Source organism: Saccoglossus kowalevskii, chromosome 12 (genome assembly GCF_978046115.1).
Source record: "Saccoglossus kowalevskii chromosome 12, keSacKowa6.1, whole genome shotgun sequence".
NCBI lineage: Eukaryota > Metazoa > Hemichordata > Enteropneusta > Harrimaniidae > Saccoglossus > Saccoglossus kowalevskii.
In genome coordinates this window covers 25,983,449-26,004,505 of record NC_140652.1, presented here as the reverse complement: position 1 = coordinate 26,004,505, position 21,057 = coordinate 25,983,449, and the positions used below count along the sequence as shown (strand labels likewise).

Below are 21,057 nucleotides of genomic sequence, written 5' to 3'. Positions count from 1 at the left end.
ACAGCAGAGATTGCATGTTGTTATGCTTACAATAATATAAACATAGAATTCCAACTGTCGAACGTTCAGTATCAACTGTATTTACGATAAATCTCTGGGTTATAAATTGGGCAAAGACACGGCCACGGAGACACACGCTTGATGTTGCATGTACCAAATACTCACTGCTACATATCAGTAGCAGTATGTAACACAATGCTACATTTTCTTTATGTTCAATTGTCACATGCTACCCCTGATTGGGTGCATGCTTTACTGGTCCCGTTAATCAGATATGTACGTGAGGTAGTGTTTTTGCGTGCGATTCGGATGATGGCTTAACTGCTACTAAATTATTTGCCCTGAACCGTAGTGAACCGAAGATCTGTTGAATCAAGACATACAGGAAAAGTCTGAGAACATGACACGAACGACTGACAATAATTTACAAACAATCTAACAAGAACAAACAATTAAAATGCACACAACTTGCTATGACAATGGTAAAAGGGAAAATTAATAAATATATTAGAACAAAGACAAGAATTTGTATGTTATCGTAATATTGAATCTGTGCCGTTTCATTGCAATGTTTATTATATGACAATGGTAAAATGGAAAATTAATTAATATATTGGAACAAAGACAATAATTTGTATGTTATCGTAATATCAAATCTGTGCTGTTTCATTGCATTGTTTATTCTATGACAATGGTAAAAGGGAAAATTAATATTTTAGAACAAAGACAAGAATTTGTATGTTATCATAATATTAAATCTGTGCTGTTTGATTGTATTGTTTATTATATGACAATGGTAAAATGGAAAATTAATTAATATATTAGAACAAAGACAAGAATTTATATGTTATCGTAATATTAAATCTGTGCTGTTTCATTGTATTGTTTATTATATGACAATGATAAAATGGAAAATTAATTAATATATTAGAACAAAGACAAGAATTTGTATGTTATCGTAATATTAAATCTGTGCTGTTTCATTGTATTGTTTATTATATGACAATGGTAAAATGGAAAATTAATTAATATATTAGAACAAAGACAAGAATTTGTATGTTATCGTAATATTAAATCTGTGCTGTTTCATTGTATTGTTTATTCGATGACAATGGTAAAATGGAAAATTAATTAATATATTAGAACAAAGACAAGAATTTGTATGTTATCGTAATATTAAATCTGTGCTGTTTCATTGCATTGTTTATTCTATGACTGGTAAAATGGAAAATTAATTAATATATTAGAACAAAGACAAGAATTTGTATGTTATCGTAATATTAAATTTGTGCTGTTTCATTGTATTGTTTATTATATGACAATGGTAAAAGGGAAAATTAATTAATATGTTAGAACAAAGACAAGAATTTATATGTTATCGTAATATTAAATTTGTGCTGTTTCGTTGCATTGTTTATTCTATGACAAAGGTAAAAGGGAAAATTAATTAATATGTTAGAACAAAGACAATAATTGGTATGTTATCGTAATATCAAATCTGTGCTGTTTCATTGTATTGTTTATTATATGACAATGGTAAAAGGGAAAATTAATTAATATGTTAGAACAAAGACAATAATTGGTATGTTATCGTAATATTAAATATGTGCTGTTTCATTGCATTGTTTATTATATGACAATGGTAAATCGAAAATTAATATGTTAGAACAAAGACAAGAATTATGTTATTATGTGACAATAGAAGACTTGTTTAGCAAATGTAACTATATTCCTACACAACATATGGCCAGTCATAGACTAAATGTCTCCAGTGGCAGACCAAATATATATCCAAGATGTAAATCATCGACACTTTGAATGTTTATCAAGTACGGCACTGTGCCTAGTTATTTTCAGTGATTGTTTATTGCTCTGAACAATTTCATCATAAATATCATTGCAATGTTTAATTGGAATTTGCATTATGTTTCGATTAATGTCCGACACCCGCCCCATGGTACACACAACGAGACGACGGGTAAGCTTCCAAAGTGGTTCCCCAATGGTGTTTTATCTTATTTCTGGGTAGTTGGTGTATATTTTGCAGTTTGTACATTGTTTGGCTTTTCATTGCCCTGGAAAGAGTGAATTATATTATTAGTTTGGATCAACAATCGAAGGTTGGCTGACATGCACTAATGGTCTATTTAAGGTTTTGTGAATACCAAGTTATCCCCCAATAGCAATATCACATTGTCCTTGGTCAGTGTTTGGTTTTGGTGTATTAATTGCTATGTTCGCGTATGTAAACATGGATAATATGAGACAATGTCATGAATATCAACACATTCATAGCTACATGTGAATAGAGGTTCATACTCGCATCGCTGATTTATTTGCAAGGAATATTTAGTTCTACAATTATTGCTCAACCCATTGATTCAAACATAACACCATTTCAGCAAACCACTCAGTACTCTTACCACTGGGCTTTATTACAAGAAACTAACGGACTGTTATTTGAAAATTGTGTCGCTACTCGTATATTATTGCAGGCATGGTAGGACAGATGTAGCAACGCCCCCACATTGATATCCTAAAACAAATTGGACACCTTTGACATACATTACCAAACACTGTCAACGATCAGGGTATGTATCTTTGTATTTCGCAAATTGTGTAAAAGCGTGATGACGACTGATATTATGGAATGACAATCTGTGGCTTTTTGTTGTCGACCAGACATAGAATAAATCACAAAAACAGTAGGCAAACTTTCATTAAAAATAGAAATTAGGTCACTGACCGATACAACTGACCTATACACAGTCTATATATAGTTAGTGTAATGAGGTATTTATCATGAAACGTCTGACCTCAGCCATTGTAACTGTTTTCCGTGACTACGTTGATTATATTTTCAGCTGTTTATTCCACAATAACAATATAGTAAATGTTTGTACACATAATGTCAGGAATAATCCAGGAAAACGGGAATTTTTGATAAAATGGTTACCGATAAAACGGTTTTGTCCTTACCCTATAACGTTTGGTACATAATAATAATATGTGAAGATAGGTTGAATGTAAACAAACAGCTTGAATTTGATAATGTTATGATATCACCGCGATGGATTACTTGAAACTGGTACGAACATCCTAGCGTCACACATATATAACAGGTAAGGAGCCCGGTTAAGATGGCAAACCATTCATCAATGTATTATGAAAGTCTCCGATAAACATGTATGTATTTTAAATAATAACATAATCATATAATAAATATAAAATATGCGTAAAAATTATTTGTATATGTTTTAGCGTTGTTTTCCAACTTGCATTCCTTTGTTTTTTTCCACTGTATTTTGTTCCATATCTTTTATGCAAAAATCAAATTCTTCAATCTTTCCTCTCTGAGAGTGGCCATTTGGGAAAATTACTTTCCTAAATCTACTAAACCTTTTTGCAAGACTTTTTTACGGGTGTGCAACGTGTTCCTCCTCATTTTTTGGAACGGACTTGTTCGAAATCACTTAACTTAATATCAAAATCCAGCCAGCCGATTTCAATCCTGATTTCAATCTGTTAAAAAACTGTCTCACACGTAGCTCACGACCACTAAATATTTCTTCATCACTGTCACTCCCCACTGAGGACACTTTATTTACCTTGCCAGCATTTTGAAAACGAAATTTTTTCCTGATTTTATCTAGTAAGGCTGATTTCCTTCTTTGAATCCCATTCTACATAGTGGCTAGTCTGTTTCCATATGATGTGATGTACATTGAAAGCATCCGATCATCCATGAGGATAATCACAGTTAGATCTATCTGGGAAAAACAGATTATAATAAATGTGTTCATTGCTTAAGACCAATCACAAGTTTCAGAAAACAAAAAATACAATAATCAAGATGACCCTTCCTAAAGTATACCTACTATAATTGTTGATACAATATACAATCGAACTATCAGGCAAATATGTCATATCATGAAAAGGGAAACTGTGCAAATCATAACTAATCACCAAATATATATTTTACAGATCTCTAGGTGAACTGTTGAGGATAATATTCATTGTTAGCTGAGGGTGGTGAGTAGGCTATATACGCTTTGTCACCACAGAGTAACTCAATCATGTTTGGTACCTTTTCCTCTTCCAGTTGATCAATCACATAAGAACACACTCCTCTTTCATAAGGCTTTTCCGCCATGGCTTGAAACTGAAATATATAAGATAATTTCAAAAGGTTTTATGAGTGTGTCTGAAGTAGAATTAGTAAAAATAAATGAGAAGCCTCAAAACTAATATGTGGAAGCAATATGATCCACAAAATTAGGAATATATAGAAAACCTTTATTAAAGCAAAGGGGTTTATATTCTGTTATTTATCCCAGAGCGCTAATGTACCAAGATTAATTCAAATCTATGGTTGTTCAGATATCACGAAACTACATCAATTATGCAAATTAGGTAATTGACTGTGGACTACCCACAGAAGTATCAATTTATATTGAAATCTAATGAATGGTTTTTGAAATATTTGTGCAAATATATATACACAGATTGTAACAAAAACGAATCAATTATGTGAAATATCCCAGTGTATTAATTGAAATTATTCATTGAAATTTGAGCAGCACACTACAGACATTTATGGGAAATTAAGTAATTTGGATAGATTTATTTCAAACTAGAATTAGACTTTTAAGGTAGAGATGCAGGTTCATGGGCACTTGGGAGTGAAATTTTTGCTTTCTATTTTCCAAACAGTCTTGGCTATAGACTGTTAAAATTTTGTAGAATTGTAAATAGTGGAACATACTCAAAAGACTTAAAACATAGATAACAGGTGCAAACATTTTCTCTTTTGAATGCTTAGCAAGATTTAGCAAGGCTGCACATAAATAATAAAAAGAAACATGGTGAAAAAAAGAAATGACGGAATCTCCATATTATGCACTATATTTAACTTTTTACAAAACGATAATACATTTAAATTTGGAACTGTTACAGCCATTTTAATTATGAGCATTAGCAAACTTCTTACTGAGTGAATTGTTATACAAATTAGCAATTATCTCAGCTTCATTTTAGTGCATATCCCAGACGCTTTGACCTTTTGTTTTGAAATTTTCACAAATGATTGAAAATGCGTTTATCTTCAAAACGCCGTCGGGGCATTGTTTCTGGTTGAACAGTGTTACAACAATCGTACAGAAAACTAGCATGGGTGTTAATTTATGTATAAACTTGAAGTAGTGAAATTTGAGGAGCTGCTCTGCAAAATTGACAACTGGTAAACAGTTTTCAAGACGGCACTTTCTTCATAGTACACAGATGTACCAGGAAACAGAAGCATGGTTTAGAAGCTAATTTTTTTTAAATCACTTTTGACCAAAAACGCACATTTTTATGCATATTTCAAACTACTAACAACATTTTAAAATTCATACGATAAGCTTTCTGAAAATATATAGTTTTGTGGACAAGGGAGATCATCTTGGTTTTCTAATTAACTAATTAAAATACCTGTTAGGTAAACTGCATCTCTACCTTAACTGAACATACAGTATGAAACACCTAAGAGCTGAACCATCGCAACCATGGTCGCAAAGTCAATTTGTGCCACCCTTCTCAAAACAAAACTGTTATCAAGCTATATATGTTGACGAATTGTGTAATCTGGTCCAAAATTAAAGCGCCATCATCAGGGGCTACACATGTCTATATTGTTAATCAACAATAATTTTACCCACACTCCATTACATTTTTATAAAATAAAATAGCGACGAAAAGTCATGAAACAGTTTAATAATATTTTTTATAGTAATACAATGCAGTATGAGAAATAACGCCAGTCGTCGCTGCTGTGTTAACTTTTGGGCTCTCAACACCAACAACATCCAGCGTACGGTATACGAGGTAACTGGCTTGATTGAATACTGTAATGTTTCAAATATATCAATGAGACATTATTTATCTCTGTTTTTTCAATAATAATTTTCAAGAATGGAAAACAAATCGATTCTATTGAACAATAAAGGCCATGCTATTTGGTGCTCGACCCCTTTTCTGTGATTGCCATAAATATTTTTTGCATATAATCTTCTGGATAATATTATGACAGTCACCATTAATATGCTTTTATTTATAGATTTTCAAAGACCGGAATAAATTACACCAACTCCTTAAATACAATGGCAGATGCATCAGGTGATTTAACTAAATATCCACAAGAATATCACCAGGCTTTTAGAACTATGATGGACCACGGTTTGAAATCAAGAGAGTTTCGCTACAAGGACGATGCAAGAAAAATGATAGACAAGTTACAGCTTGCATCATCCAACAAAATATATATTCTTTCTATTGGAGCTGGCAATGGTATGTTTACACACTCTTGGAATATATTAGATAACTTCAACACAAAAAAAATAAGTGACAATTTTCAAGACATTTAATGTATCCAAATGTTTTACTGATACTTGAATATGTTAAGAGAGTAAATCAACGCAACTGAGAATTGATGAGAAGTATATTATTATCATGGTTTTGTTCTTTTGGTTAATTGATACTTCGATTAAAATGACATAATATATTCATACCTGCAGGTGATGTTGATCTGCACTTCATTAATGCCTTGGTAGACAAATATACTGCAATACATTATACCGTGGTAGATCCAGCTGAGGGGCCAATAGATGAATTTAAGAGGTTAATTGAATCTCACAAAAATAAATGAAGTGGAGTAAAATTTAGTTTCCATGTACAAGGGATAAATGAGTATCTTGAAGGAGGTGGTACATCTGATAAATATGACGTCATACATGCCTGTCATTCCTTTTATTATGTTCGTGATGCTGGAAACACATTGTGTTATTTGTATGACATGGTTCGTCTCGATGGTGTGCTTCTCTTAAGAATAGTGACTGGTTAGTATTATTCCAAATTCCATGCTTGTGTTTACTGCAGCATTGAATTGGTAAAAAAGATGTGTTGACATATTGACCACTATTTTGTTATTGCGCAAAAGGAATATACCCATATTTTGTTTAATATCGACCGATATATTAGCATATTAGTCAATATTGTTCAATCACGTTAGATTAGTCATGTACACTACCATTTTGTTGCAGAGCATCGTTGATAATTGCCAAAAATGGAAACTTTTAAAAATTTTACTTTATAATTACCCATTCGTAATTGTTATATATATATATTCATTGTTCCACATAGACGGGGGAATTGTAACGTGTCACAAACATATGAAACACCTGCGACTGTCCACGTATTATATAGTAATAGAAGAGTTAAACGCCCTATAAATCTCCATATCCCTGCTGCAAACATCAACGTGATACGAGACACCGATGTGGTTAATGTTACAAAGTGTTTTGACGACGATTCAGTGGATGGTGGTTAATGTTGGATATGATCAATCACATTGTGAATTGCCGTCAATCACGACCACCAGAAGAAGTTGAGGAATGAGTGTTGTTACGTAAAAGGTGATAACATCTTGCTTGATGTAGTTGAAGAAGACATCCTCATTTGGAAGAAATGAATACTAAACTTCTCATTAAACCACGATCATTATGATTTCTGGTGTTACTAAAAATATGCGTATTTGTTTAAAAGCACAGCCTCACTGGGAACACGAACTACCAAAATTATAGAAAGTGAATTTGGGCAAATTGCGAGAATATTACTTAAAATCAATATTTCAAATATGTAGTTTAAACTTACTATCATCAATATGCCATGCTATTATGAATTAGGTGAAGTCATGTCGAAATCTATTCATCTTCTTTAATTTAATTTGAAGGTCAATATTCGCACTTGTTATTAATTATTCGGCCAAAATGTCACGGTTGTCATATTCATGTATTTTACAAATTCTAGCGTTTATTTATTGATGTATAGTAAGATTATTTATATAAGTAGAGGGTTTTCTTAGACGTAACAGTATAACAGGAAAAAAACATCACAGCTTTGATATATTTGAATATGCGATATATGTCCTTGTGCGACTACAGTACTCGTGCACATGAGCATTGATTTTCCAGAATTTGTAGTAATTTTTCTTAAAAGTGTGCGTTCCGTTGTGGTTTCTGCTCAACACAAACAATTTATATTAGTGCTTTATCGGTGATTCCACGTGTACTGTTTTGTTTATAAGTCAATAAGTCATAATTGACCAATATGTTGTGCAATATTTATTCAAAAGCAGTGAAAGCCCGTATTTATAATATATTGGCTGAAATGTTGATAATTATTGTTTTATTTGCCACATATAGTGATGCGGTCCAACAATTTCACCAATACACAATAAAATAGTTGACTTTTTGGTTTGTTTGTTAGGCTATAAAGGCATTATTGTCCTCTCAATAATATTCAAATCCCAAATTGGACGAGACTCAAAAGACATTTTTTATCGCAATTTACTTTTAATATTTTTCCGAATCTACATACTCGCTTCATTGTGAAATTATAGTATTTCATAAAGAACACGTGAGCATATCACTTTAAAGTAACAAAATGTTATTGTTTGATGGCCTTATTTATCAATTCGCATAATTAATGGGATAATTAAACAAAAACATGTGTACACATGTAAATATGACTGTTTACATAACATCAATCTGCTGACTCTTTTGTTTTATTGACATTGGTTATGCAAAATAGACCTTTATGACTACCCTTTATTAGAAATATTCAAAAATCTTGTCCAACTGTTTGCGCACACTTCTCATACATTAGCTAATATACCTTATCCGAGAGGAGAAACACGTAACTTGTACAACATTCCTTTGAATCTATTTACGTTTCCATGTTTAAACCGCCTTGTTTTATTAAATATTGTTCTTCAAATTGACCTAATTGTCTGGAATACTGTAATGATGTACTGAATTAGGCGTTAGGCTTAGTGTTAGACTCAAATACAAGGTATATAAATATTAGTCTAACTTCAGATGTGTGTAAAATACTGTTACATGTAGTGAATCGCCTTGGTAATATCATTAATCCTTACTAGACGTATGTCACGCGCTCTTATTGCATATTACACTGTTACAGTGCATGCGCAAATTCCAGCATACTCTTGAATGTAAAACATAAATTGGACACCTTTTAAATTATTTAATTTAATTCTTTAAATCCGATCAAGGTATGCATCTAGGTATGTACGATTCACATCGTGTGTATTAGGTTGAGAGAGGCTGTTACTATGACTTTGCAATATCATATGTAGACTATAATCTTGAGAATAATATTTGCGATGTGATACAACACTGGTATACTGTAAACCTACAAAAATTATTTTTTTCGTTTCCGTTTATATTTTTCGTTAACCAGCCAAAGATTACAATATGAAAACAGTAATTTTATTAAAAATATAGATAACTAGGATCTCAAAACTAACCAATACAAAGTTTAAGGTGTTTTACATAACAAACTGTCGTACGGTACGACGGAATGTCGCGGATTGTCGGCATGATAAAATAATTTAGTCAATCCATAGCTGATATTATAGTCGTCCGTGCAGACATCCGGGCAATGAATACTTTCGTCCATACATGTTTTCAAAATTTGTTGCTTTAAGGGTCCAAATGCGAGTCTGTCAATATTTTCAATTACTCGCTTCATGATGACGGCTGGAAGTGTATTAACATTCGTGTGAGCAATCGGTTCAGCTGTTTATATTCGTCCAAGGATGCTGTCAGTCGTGTGTGGATATGAGCTTGAGTTATGTGAACGACGTTTACATATGTCCAGTATGTAATAAAGTATTGAAATTAGCCGAACAGGCAAATTGCAGTCATCGTATGTGTGCAACGTGTTGTCAGAATTTACTAGTCTGTCCTAACTGTAACGATACAGTTATTAATACAATCGCTGACTATGCGGTTCGCCGCGAAATAAATGCAATGAAGACTTATTACGATCACCGTGGCAAATGATGTGAATTTATTGCTCTATTAAAATTAATGGCACGACATCTTGAAACGTGTGATTATGCCCATTTAGCAGGTATTTGTTTGTTCGTTCGTTTTTTGTTTTTGTTTTTGTTTTTGCATCGTATAACGCTACACATCTTTTTTCTTTTTTTTTTGCTTGGTGTGTCTATAGCGCCCTCATCTACACCTCTTTCTCCAAATATACTTTTTCTCAATTCTAGATAATTTAAACGCACGATGTACTTACAGTGAAAAAATGGTATCTGAACATGAAAATGGCAGATACATGAGGTGATCAACATCAGAGAGCTTCGTTACAAAGACGATGCCAGACAGCTTGTATCATCCAACAAAATATATACTCTTTCTATTGGATCTGGCAATGGATTATTTCCACATTTGCTGATACCTAATATAATGTCATTATACCTGCAGGTGACGTTGATCTTCACTTCATTAATGCCTTGGTGGATAAAAATACTGCAATACATTATACCGTGGTAGATCCAGCAACTGGTCAAATAGATGAGTTTAAGAGCCTAATTGAGTGTCACAAAGATAAGTGGAATGGAGTGAAATTCGATTTCCACGCACAAGAAATAAATAAGTATCTTGAAGAAGGTTGTACATCTGGTAAATGTGACGTCATACTTGCCTGTCATTCAGTTTATTATTTCTATGACGCTGAAAATGGATTAAGTTGTTTGTATGACATGGTACGATCAGATGGTGTGATTCTTATGCGGCTTGCTTAAGTTTTGAAAACTAAAACTGCCGAATATATACAATTTCATTTCTTATTTTGGTTGTATGTACTCAGTTCTATCAACTAGGTCGAATGTTGGTACCCGCAATTCAGAATGTATGGCCTCAATTCACGGTCATATGCTCACAGTCGAAAAAATAAAGGAATAATTTCCTGAGAGCAGATTAAGAAATCATATTTCAGGCTAACTAACTAACTAAATACAAATTATTAATACAGCAGAGTACACATGAACCATACCGAACGTTATATATTACAGGGTAAGTGGATGAACTAGATAACATAATCGTATATGATCCTACACCTATTTAAAATACAAACTAAGCATGCATAGAATAGAACATCGCACAGAAACCGGTACCACCATAGAGAATAAAAGACTACGCGCTGACATGGTGTGCGTAATCATAATCAGATGTCACAGATTCACATTATTATACGACTAGTAGCTTCGCGGTAATTGGGTTTCGTATCTGGTGGGTTTCTCGGGGAGTAGGGCTTTGTCTCAGTAACTGGTCCTTTCATTTTTGTTGAGAATTAAAGTTTTATGTTTCTTCAACAACTGGCACTATTCTGGGAATACCATCCTGGCAGGAGTTCCATAATAAGACCCATGCTCTGATAATGCCTCTAGTTTCAAAGACCAATAAACATTACCATTATGATCTTATTGGTGTTGCAAAGGATAGTTGAATATTGAAATTAATAATCCCCATAACCGTTTCCCAATATAGATAAATTGTAGTACGTAACAAACTGTATAACTCAGTCTCAACAATGAAATAAAGGAATGTATATATTTACATTATTACTAATGCATTGTAATACAACTAATTCAAATTGAAAGAAATTGCAATATAAAGTATTCCATCAGTAATACTTCTCAAAGGTGTATTTCGCGGTCAGTGTTATTTACGAAAATATTTGTTTATAATTTTATAAACTTGCTTGGCAATACCCACCCCAAGTAGATATAATGTGTACATATTTTAATAAATAAAGATATACTAACAAAAATGAAATATTAATTATTTCATATTTTATTATATAACCTGCACAAAAGTAATCAATATTTTCCTTGCTAGAATGATGTGTAACGAGAATACGAGAATCCTGATAAAGTTCACAACTGGCGATTTAGCAATATTAGGGATTATCAACTCACCGTGAATTTGATTACCTAGCATGTTTAGGTTCATGCGCTGCAGAACAAGTACCTAAGCGGCCATCCCCCAGCAAATAATTAAGCCAAGGCGGTTTCGATATCGAAATCAAGAAACTATCCGATTTGACACAATCTGGGAAGTTCGAATTGCTAAATGAAGTACAGGACGACGAAGCTGAAATATCCAAGAACCAACACATAGCAAAAATCTCAAAGATGAATATTCTTGGTGTATTTTAATTCTAATCGGGCTGGAAGTGGGAATTTGTTAGTACTCTAAATAACATATTGGCGATCCGCTCCGCTAGGATTGCCCGTAAAATTGCCCTTTTGTGTGTGTGTGTGTGTGATATCCACAGTTTTAACGTATTAATTCTTCTGTGATTTGTTTGGCTTGGCCGATTTCGCTCAAACGTGGCAGGTATGTCACACCTTCACCGTAGTTATTAGGAAAAATCTGAAAAAAAATCGTGGCCCACCATTGCCATAGCAACAGCCAAAAAAATGGTTTTTGAATAGCTTCGCGCCAAATGTATCTCCTCCTACAAATTTTGGATAAAACACCTCAGACATAGCTCATTCTACTCAGCTTGAGTGTGGGCAAACATTTACAGTTTTTTTTATATATATTTTCATTACCGAGAAAATTGACCTCAAGGTTGCAGTAACTTTTCACTTCACCAGCAACGGCTTTTAACTCCTCTATGATTTGTTCATATTCATCACTGCCAAAAACTTATTTTTGAATACATTAGTCCCAAATTTATTACCTCCTACCAGTCTTGTAATATCAGTGTTCAAATGACCATGCTTTTTTATTTTGGCTACGTTGCGCACTGGCTAGAGATCACAGGCGCCGACATTGTTACACTGTATCAACGTAATCCCAACGTAACTTTGAACTTTGAATTAACTGTAAATGCTGCCATCATTCTAAAAAATACTATCGAAAATGGTTGGAAATAATAAATGTAACAGCAGAATATGCCCTAGTAATAAAATAAAGTGACTTCTAAAGACTGAATTTGTTTTGCGAAATTCGTATACGGGGCCCGGTTTTATAACCTTGTAAATAATAATAGGATGATTTGTAAGCATAAGATTGTTATGTGAACTTCGTTCATTAATGGAATAATGTGCGATGACGCTATTTTCAGGGCACAACTGATTCAGACTTCTATATTGACTATGTCCCGGGCTGTTTACTTGTACCAACCTACTTACTTGTCAGTGTCCAACTGTTATATACAGCCCAGAACGCGTCAGAATAGTAAAAAAATATCAGCTAATATCAGTTGCCCGTGCCATGAGAGCCGGACACAGAACCAAAACAATTTGTCAGCCTTCGCCGCCCACAGCATCCATATGATTTTACATTCCATAGAAATGAACACTAAATGCAGCTATCCCGGCCAGCAATCAAATTATCAATCTTCATGAGTGATGTAACTGTTATTTCCACCTATTTGCTTAGTGGTCCGTAAGTGAATGCTGTCAAGTTCGAGAGTGTGTTTTAACGTACAGTAACATGAGCATTATTGCTACAATTTTGGGCTTGTTTTATATTTGAACATGTTTTATATTCACCCAAAACAACAACGAACCTGAAACAAAAGTAACCGTCCGATCTAAACGACCTGCGTCTATGAAAATCGAGTCTTATATCACGGGGAAATTCTCTCCTCTCTGGTGATCTCGTCTCGTCTCTCTATTGCGTCCTCTTGAGGTGCGGGATCGGGAAAATCATTTAAACTTTACAGTCAAATAAGATACACACAAAGAAATACGTTTCAACTCTCGTCTTAATCGGTCAGTGGAGCACTTCATAAGACACAGCGCCCTGGGGAAAAGTCCCCAAGACTATCGCAAGGCTGATCCAAGACTGCGTCAAGACTGCATCAAGACTCGCCCCAAGACTCTCCAGGACTAGACTTGTCGTGGTGTACTCGCCAAGACCAACTAAAACAACTTTATTCATTTTCAAAACCTTAACCAATTACAAAGCAGTAAAAAGACTCTAAGACATAACCTTCAATCATACAGCCAATCACACTAAGTACTGAATACGTCACATATTTTGATTAATCGTTCACTACATTAATAACTGCGAATACTAACTGTCAGAAATAGTAGTCCGAATAGCGACGGTTATCTCGTAATTAGTTCTAAATAACTGAGTCGAGTTCCGTTCAGAACCTCGCCTAAACGATGACAGACATAACACAACCGTTCGCTCGTAATCAGCTAATTAAGTCGATTAACAGATACGCGTAAACAATTTCATCATACTTATCTCCCTTCCGTTTCCGATCAAGGTCGGGCCAATCTACCATGATTGTTTGCTTATCATCAATTCAACCAAGCTGTTAGATAGGTTGTTTATTAGAGACATGGAGGTAACTTTTTAGCTCCATGTTAGAGGTGAACGGGAACAACAATTTGGGACGTGAATCCCTCCAGCGACGAAAACGGTGATAATAACCAAGGGGTGAAGGACTTTTTTCCTCGTTGATAGCAACCCAATAGTTCCGGGACAGGCAGTGATCAGTGAGGCCTCAAATGACATTCACCTTCATGAATTTAGGACGTGAATTCAGTTTTATTACGACAAGCTGGGGAACAAACTTTCGTGATGTAATTCAATTCCCGGCATGTTAGTTGACACAGAAATTAAAGATTTCTTGAATGTTTTCCGCAATAGCTAAGTAAATTTGAACCAAAATGTTATCGGCAAGAATCAGAATTCGACAGTGACAGCCACTGAAACGTCAGGCAAAAAAGACTGTTTCGAGGCACTTACCATTTTGACACTTGAGGGGAATGGAAATCAGTTGATTTGAGGGTGTCACAATAAGCGAGGAAGTAAATCGTTTTTTGATACTACGAAAAAATGCAGACCTTGAACGTACTTTCTGGACTTTAGTACTACGTCATTTTTATTTGATCACCTAAGGATTTTAGGTTCATGTGCTGCAAGTTACAGAGTACATACCAAAGCGGCCGTCCCTCGGCAAATAATGAAGCAAAGGAATTTTCGATGTCGAAATCGCGAAACTCGCCCTTTTTACGCAAACTGGGAAGTTCGAATTACTAAACGAAGTACAGGACGACGAAGCTTAGATATCCAAGAACCAACACATACCAAAAATGTATCTCAGAAGTGAAAATTCGTGGTGTATTTTACCTCTAACCGGACCAGAAGTGAGAATTTGTTAGTACTCAAAATATCCAAATATATTTTAGTATAAGGTAGTAATAATGTAAACCTGTGTTCCAAAGTAAGCCCATTTCAATAAAATAAAACTCCAAACTGTAAAGGCAATGTTCAGCATTATAATACCATGGACACGCATGTCATTCACTAGTAAATCATCGATTAGTGTACAACCTCTCAAAATGCTCATTAACTGAAACAGAATTGTATACATATACGGACAAGGTGATATGTTGATATGTAACAGCAGAAAAAGTCGCATAAAAAGGCGAGTTAATCATTGAACTGTGAATGAAGGTATTTGCTTTGCAATATGTGTATTATAAATTATAGAAGTTTATGTTAAATGGTGGGTGGATTAGCCGCTAGGCATTTTGGAGTTTGTAGGCAGTTAACTGCAAAACACCCATGGTGCTCTGCTTCATTTTACATTTTGCTGTTTTCTCTAATATGAACACTATATTGTAAATATGTTTTTCAATGTAACATATCTGTGAACATATAGCCTCACTACTACGTGCGTACAGAACGATGTTGGTTGGTTCGTTAAGTTATTCGGTGGTTGTGTGCAGCCAGCTGACTTGGCAGTGAAAATGGCTTGTTTTTTTGTTCAGGGGTATTGACTAGCTGAACATTGTCTCCAACTAAATTTGTTTAATAGTGTTGGTGGTGATTTATAATAACAATAATGAAACCCCCACAGCGCCATATTGGATTCGCTAAAGGGTCTGCACGCGATAATATTGTTTGTCTCAAACATTTTCATAGACTCTCTTCATTCAATCATGGAGGTATAAACAGAAGGAGTCACAACTGGTTTAAGATCAAAGGCTCCATGGTCCTTTCCGCCGTTTACTCAGTTATTATAACGTGTGCTTGTTAATCTAGCAGCAAACAACAAGTTATCGAATTAACATACTGTGGAATGGGAAATTTTCACGCAATGAAATTTTCGCGTGAAAGAAAATTGCGTCTAATTTGCGTTTTCCTTGCAGACGAGTTATTTCGACTTTATTATTCAATGCCTATTACTAATTCACACCTTAATAACGAGGATAGATCTGCCGATTTTAAAAATTCAAACATAAATAAACTTGTCATAACAATGGCTTTCTTTATAGGCGTATCGCGCAAGTAAATTTACTCTCGTAAAACATCGCATAGCAACCGATAAATAAAAAGGCCCGCTATTGGTTACGAGGACAGTGAACGCGAGCGCGGAAATGATCATGGGGTTCAAAGGACGTTTAAAAAGACAAGATAGGAGGATTAACTCGACTAGAAATAAAGAAAATTTAATAGGCTTAAACAATTTATGAGTCCTTCTGTTTGTACCTGCATGATTCAATATAGAGGGGCCATTAGTGTTTAAGTAGATTATCTATTTAAGCGCGTTCGCTTAGATTAGGCAATTAGACTTCCCGTCATTTCAGTCGTTTATTATTTAATTTCACCAAAGCGCATCGTCGCGATTTGAATGTTTTCACTGCACCTTTGGCTTCGTTGATTTACTAGTATTAAGTAGTGGATGTTAGGCATCTTGAATCTGTATGAATCCGTCATCAAACGAGTGAATTATGTGCCATATTATAGATATGCATTAAAGTTGAGTGGTATTTTGAGAACTGATTTTTTAATATTTTAAAATTTAAAATATTGCTTTATTTACGAAAATAACCATTTCTAGTGATGAGTTTTTTTTAGCTAGGTCACAATCTTATTTTGATGTTGTCCGCGCACTGTTTACGTGACTGTGTTCATTTGGTAATTGAAATCTTGTTTGGCACAATATTATATTGAGATACACCCAGCTTAGTGGGCGTTATTCACGCTGTGCTTTGTGGCATAGAAATTCTCACGTGATTTTACGTTGCTTAGTAGATTACGTCGATGGCATTTAGCGTGGACGGTGTGTGTATAAAACTGTCACACAGAATCTAACTTCACTAATATTTTTAATCATCGCCAATTCGTGCTGTGGGAGGTATTGTATGTCCTGATTGGCTTAAGGCGTGTGGCTTTTTGAAAAGAATACTGAATTTTTCAACGCTAGAATGTTTTATAAGTGTATCTAACTTGAAAATAATTTCTGAGAAGGAACAGATTTTTTTATTCGCTGTCTGTAAATATGATTTAGTTTGCATATTCAAAGATGTTTTTAAAAATTGAAGACAAAAATACCTAAGGCATCGAAATTCCATCTTCATTATCTGCTTCTCAATGATTTGTTCTCTATCTGCTATAAGTGTGTAATATGACGTTATCACGAGGATTTTGCTAAGTGTGTATGAAAGCAATGTACATACCAATGCATGGCAAATGGCAATGCGATCCAATACTGCCTGAGTGCATATTTTTGCGGTGTTCTTGTGAAAACCATATCTTATTTCTCAGCTCGTGGTAATAATTTAAGGAGTCATAAAGCCACAAATGCCTTTATTGATGCGACTATATGTCCATCACGCCCTGTAGTATTCGAACACGATGACGCAGTTTACCCAATATGAGGGAAATTCTGAAGGTGGAGTAAGTGCAGATACGTATTGGAACGAATGCAGATAAGTTTTTAAGATATATAGAATAAAATAACCGCAATGTATGAACGAAGGCAGTACGGCGGCCAGACGCGTAACGAAACTCGATGTGTTCCCGTACAGTCTAAGTGCATATTTTGCGGCATTCTCCTGATAACCTTATTACTATACATCTTTTCTCTGATTGTCATAATTTAATGAGAGATGCCATCCAGGATACCCGGAATTCTATTTCGATCACAGGATTTTGTTAACGCTTCTGCATCTTGAGTGAACAAAGGAAACGCGGTCATGACGCTTTCAAATACGTCCGTAAGACGTATTACAGACGGGTAAGTTCTTTTGTTTTCGGTGCAAGGTGTATAATAATGAAGTGCATCATTTTGTCTTCTACTAATGTTTAAAGTAGTTTGACTTAGCAGCCGATTGGACAGAGTGGAATTGCATCACGGTACAATACACCAAATAAACAATAAACAGTATGTAAAAGTATAAATTTAGAGGGGGGGATATACAAAAGTTTGTTATTGTTATGGGGAAGTCGTCGCCTGCGCATGCGTCCGATGGACATAGCGTGTCATTGTTTACAAACAAGCGTCTATCCTTGAGCCTTTGCGTTTTTAGCGTGTGTTGTTATCGTCGCTTGGAACTCAATTCCCGCGCGTGCGCAGGTGACGACCCTCCCGCTTTAACATGCTTTGTACACAATTTCACTTATATGTCTTCTATGTACGAGTATGCAGAAATACTGCACACAATAATGCACTGCGACTGAATAACATAAATATCTCTTTACAAATCACACACTGAAAATAGCATTCATCGTGCACAGCTATATCGGTTCGGGTTGGGACAAACATATATGTTAAAGTTAGTTGCATGTAAGTGTAAACGCCCCAATCAATCAACTTTGAGCTGATTGACTGCGAATCGTCCAAAACTAAATAATGTTATTTATTCGTTGACCAAAATATATATTCTGGACTTTACCCCCACACAAAACCATGTCTTCTAAATTCACTAGTGGGTGAAATGGTCTCACTGTAATGCACTAGAAATTACTTATATTGTCGAATGAATATGTTTGCTACAAAAAAATCATTTTCAATCTACTATAAAACATAATATCTTGCTTCTATTAATGTACAATACCAGACGCATTTTATTTAAACGTTTTAAAATATATTATATATTTATATTGCCTGTCTAACGGTTATCCAGAAGAGAGTGACTTTTTTTATAAACACATGAATTACAAATATGCAAATGAAAGGGAGTCCGCTCATAATGCTGTTGGTAAAAAGTTGCGAGCTGCGAGACAGAAAATATAATTTTTTGAAACAAGTATAATTTAAGGTAGGCGATTCATAATAACGTAGACACCTTTCCAAAATGGACCCTGTCCGCTTCATCTCTCATGTCGCCGTTCCGGTCTGAATGATCTTCCGCATCTTTGACTATGTAATGCTTAATGATGGCGGATTGTCATTAATAGCAAACATGCTACAATGCATTCTCCAAATCACGAATACTGTAGGTTCTGAAAATAGGCATATTCCTTAGTCACACAAAGAAACAGTGACTGCAATAGGTGTACATGGAATGGCGTTTCTGATGATAGATGTTAAACGGGTGTATATCATGATGGCATCAAGATTTTATGAATCAGATTAAATAAATCTCACTCGTGAAATATATTCTTTATATTATTACATATATGCCATTGAGAATTGAAATGATTATGATTATATTAATGTAAATGTTGTGACGAACACGCACAAGTCATTGTACCGATGATAGTTTACTAGGTAATCTCAATCTGGAGGGGAAATTCTAATAACTGCAGTCAGTATTAGATATTACGTTGGCTTTATTCCTTGTACATTACTAATAAATTATTACAATTAGATCATATGAATATGTATCGAGTGCATTATGATTATTCATGAGCCCTGATATGACTCAATATATGAAATGAAATGAAATAGAATAGCACAATAGGATTTATAGCAGAATTCTCCCCGTATTTGCGCTGATAGTATCGCATCGCTTCGTTCACTTGGAATCACGATGAGCAACGTAACCGAAGACACGATAAAAACTGTAATTCTGCCGCCACTCTGGGTAACAAGATACACTGGTTATCTGGAGGTGATCTTTACCATTATTGCACTTTTCGGAAACACTTTGTTCGTGTTTGCCGTGATCCTGAAACGCAAACTTCGTAATTGGTCCAACTGTTTTCTTGTGAATCTCGCATTCACTGATCTCATCGCTGCGGTCCTTGTCACACCACTTTCCGGGGCGCTCCATCTTCAACGCGGCTGGCATTGGGGGAAACCCTATTGCGATTTTTATCTAATGGCAACTATCCAACTTCTAGGCACCTCGCTCTGGCTGAGCGCGTGCACCGCTGTGAATCGGTACATATATATTGTATGTAACAAGATGTACACCAAAGTTACTAACAAGATAACAGTTTCGCTGGCTGTAGTATTTGTATGGAGCTTCCCAATAGCTATTACTGTTTATGAGTACTATAGATCACCTCCCGTGTATTTGCCATCATCGTTTCGCTGTCGTACAGTAATAGCTCTAGGATCAAGCACTCTTCTTTATTATATCCCTTCTATCGTGGTAGGTGTATGTTACGCGTTGATATTTGTATATGTCCGTCGCAGCCGAGCACGTGTTCAGTCGCATGCACAGCCACATCAACAACAGGGACAGAACGGGAAAATTGTCACCCATCAAGAGATCCGTATGTTATTTGTTTTCTTCGGCGTGTACGGGCTGATTCTCATGGGTTATTTACCGTTCAGTGTGATATTAATGATCTATTCTGGTCTTGGACAAATCCCACCGCCAACATTGCTGATATTTTGGTACTCTGGCATGCATATTGCCGGTGTATGTAACCCCATATTATATGGTCTGTGTAACGTGAATATCCGCGAAGCGTACAAGGAAATCTTAACCTGTAAAATAAAGATCCAGATACGACACATTACTGCTACCGATATGACCGGCACTGATGTTTAAATCACCCTTTAATTTAACTTTCGCCACCTTTCATAAAAATAAAACATTATATAATTTTCACAATTTTTTTTTTTTCACAAGTTTTGACCAAGATCTGTAGCCAATAGAATATGATGTCTATTAGGTTCAAATATTTAAAGAAAGGCAGAATGTTGCAACAAAACTTAGTGGGAAATACATAGCGCTGAATAATACAAACAATGAGGGATAATATTGGAAACTACAAGGTCACCATAGCAAGTGAAACAATCGTGGACTAACACAATGCGTGTTTTCACGCTATATTGTTGACAGTTGTGATAGTTTGGGATAACTAATGCCGAATTCTCTCTGTACATAAAACAATTACTTTTAATATTACCTACAAAACTACGAAAGTATTGCCTCTGGTCATGTTTCTGCTGAATTGGTTGGAAAGAAGTTGACTGTCCACTTAT

General features: G+C 34.9%; 2 protein-coding genes across 2 annotated transcripts; both read left to right on the top strand.

Moving 5' to 3' along the window:
- Window positions 1-6,140: 6,140 nt before the first annotated feature.
- On the top strand, window positions 6,141-10,654 carry LOC146735668 (histamine N-methyltransferase-like). Its single transcript, XM_085505994.1, has 2 exons — window positions 6,141-6,327; window positions 10,335-10,654. The coding sequence occupies exons 1-2, from the start codon at window positions 6,141-6,143 to the stop codon at window positions 10,652-10,654; spliced, it is 507 nt and encodes a 168-aa protein (XP_085362120.1).
- An 8,994-nt stretch (window positions 10,655-19,648) lies between these two features.
- Window positions 19,649-20,620, top strand: LOC146735667 (melatonin receptor type 1B-B-like). Its single transcript, XM_085505993.1, has one exon. It carries the CDS (start codon window positions 19,649-19,651, stop codon window positions 20,618-20,620), a length of 972 nt encoding a protein of 323 aa, XP_085362119.1.
- The last annotated feature ends 437 nt before the right edge of the window (window positions 20,621-21,057 follow it).

What these genes read in the sequence shown, in the direction of transcription:
- LOC146735668 (XM_085505994.1), top strand. Translation starts at nt 6,141, where the DNA reads ATGGCAGATGCATCAGGTGATTTAACTAAATATCCACAAGAATATCAC. An exon ending in TTCTATTGGAGCTGGCAATG is followed by an intron (nt 6,328 to 10,334) that starts GTATGTTTACAC and finishes TTATACCTGCAG; the next exon opens with GTGACGTTGATCTTCACTTC.
- LOC146735667 (XM_085505993.1), top strand. Translation starts at nt 19,649, where the DNA reads ATGAGCAACGTAACCGAAGACACGATAAAAACTGTAATTCTGCCGCCA.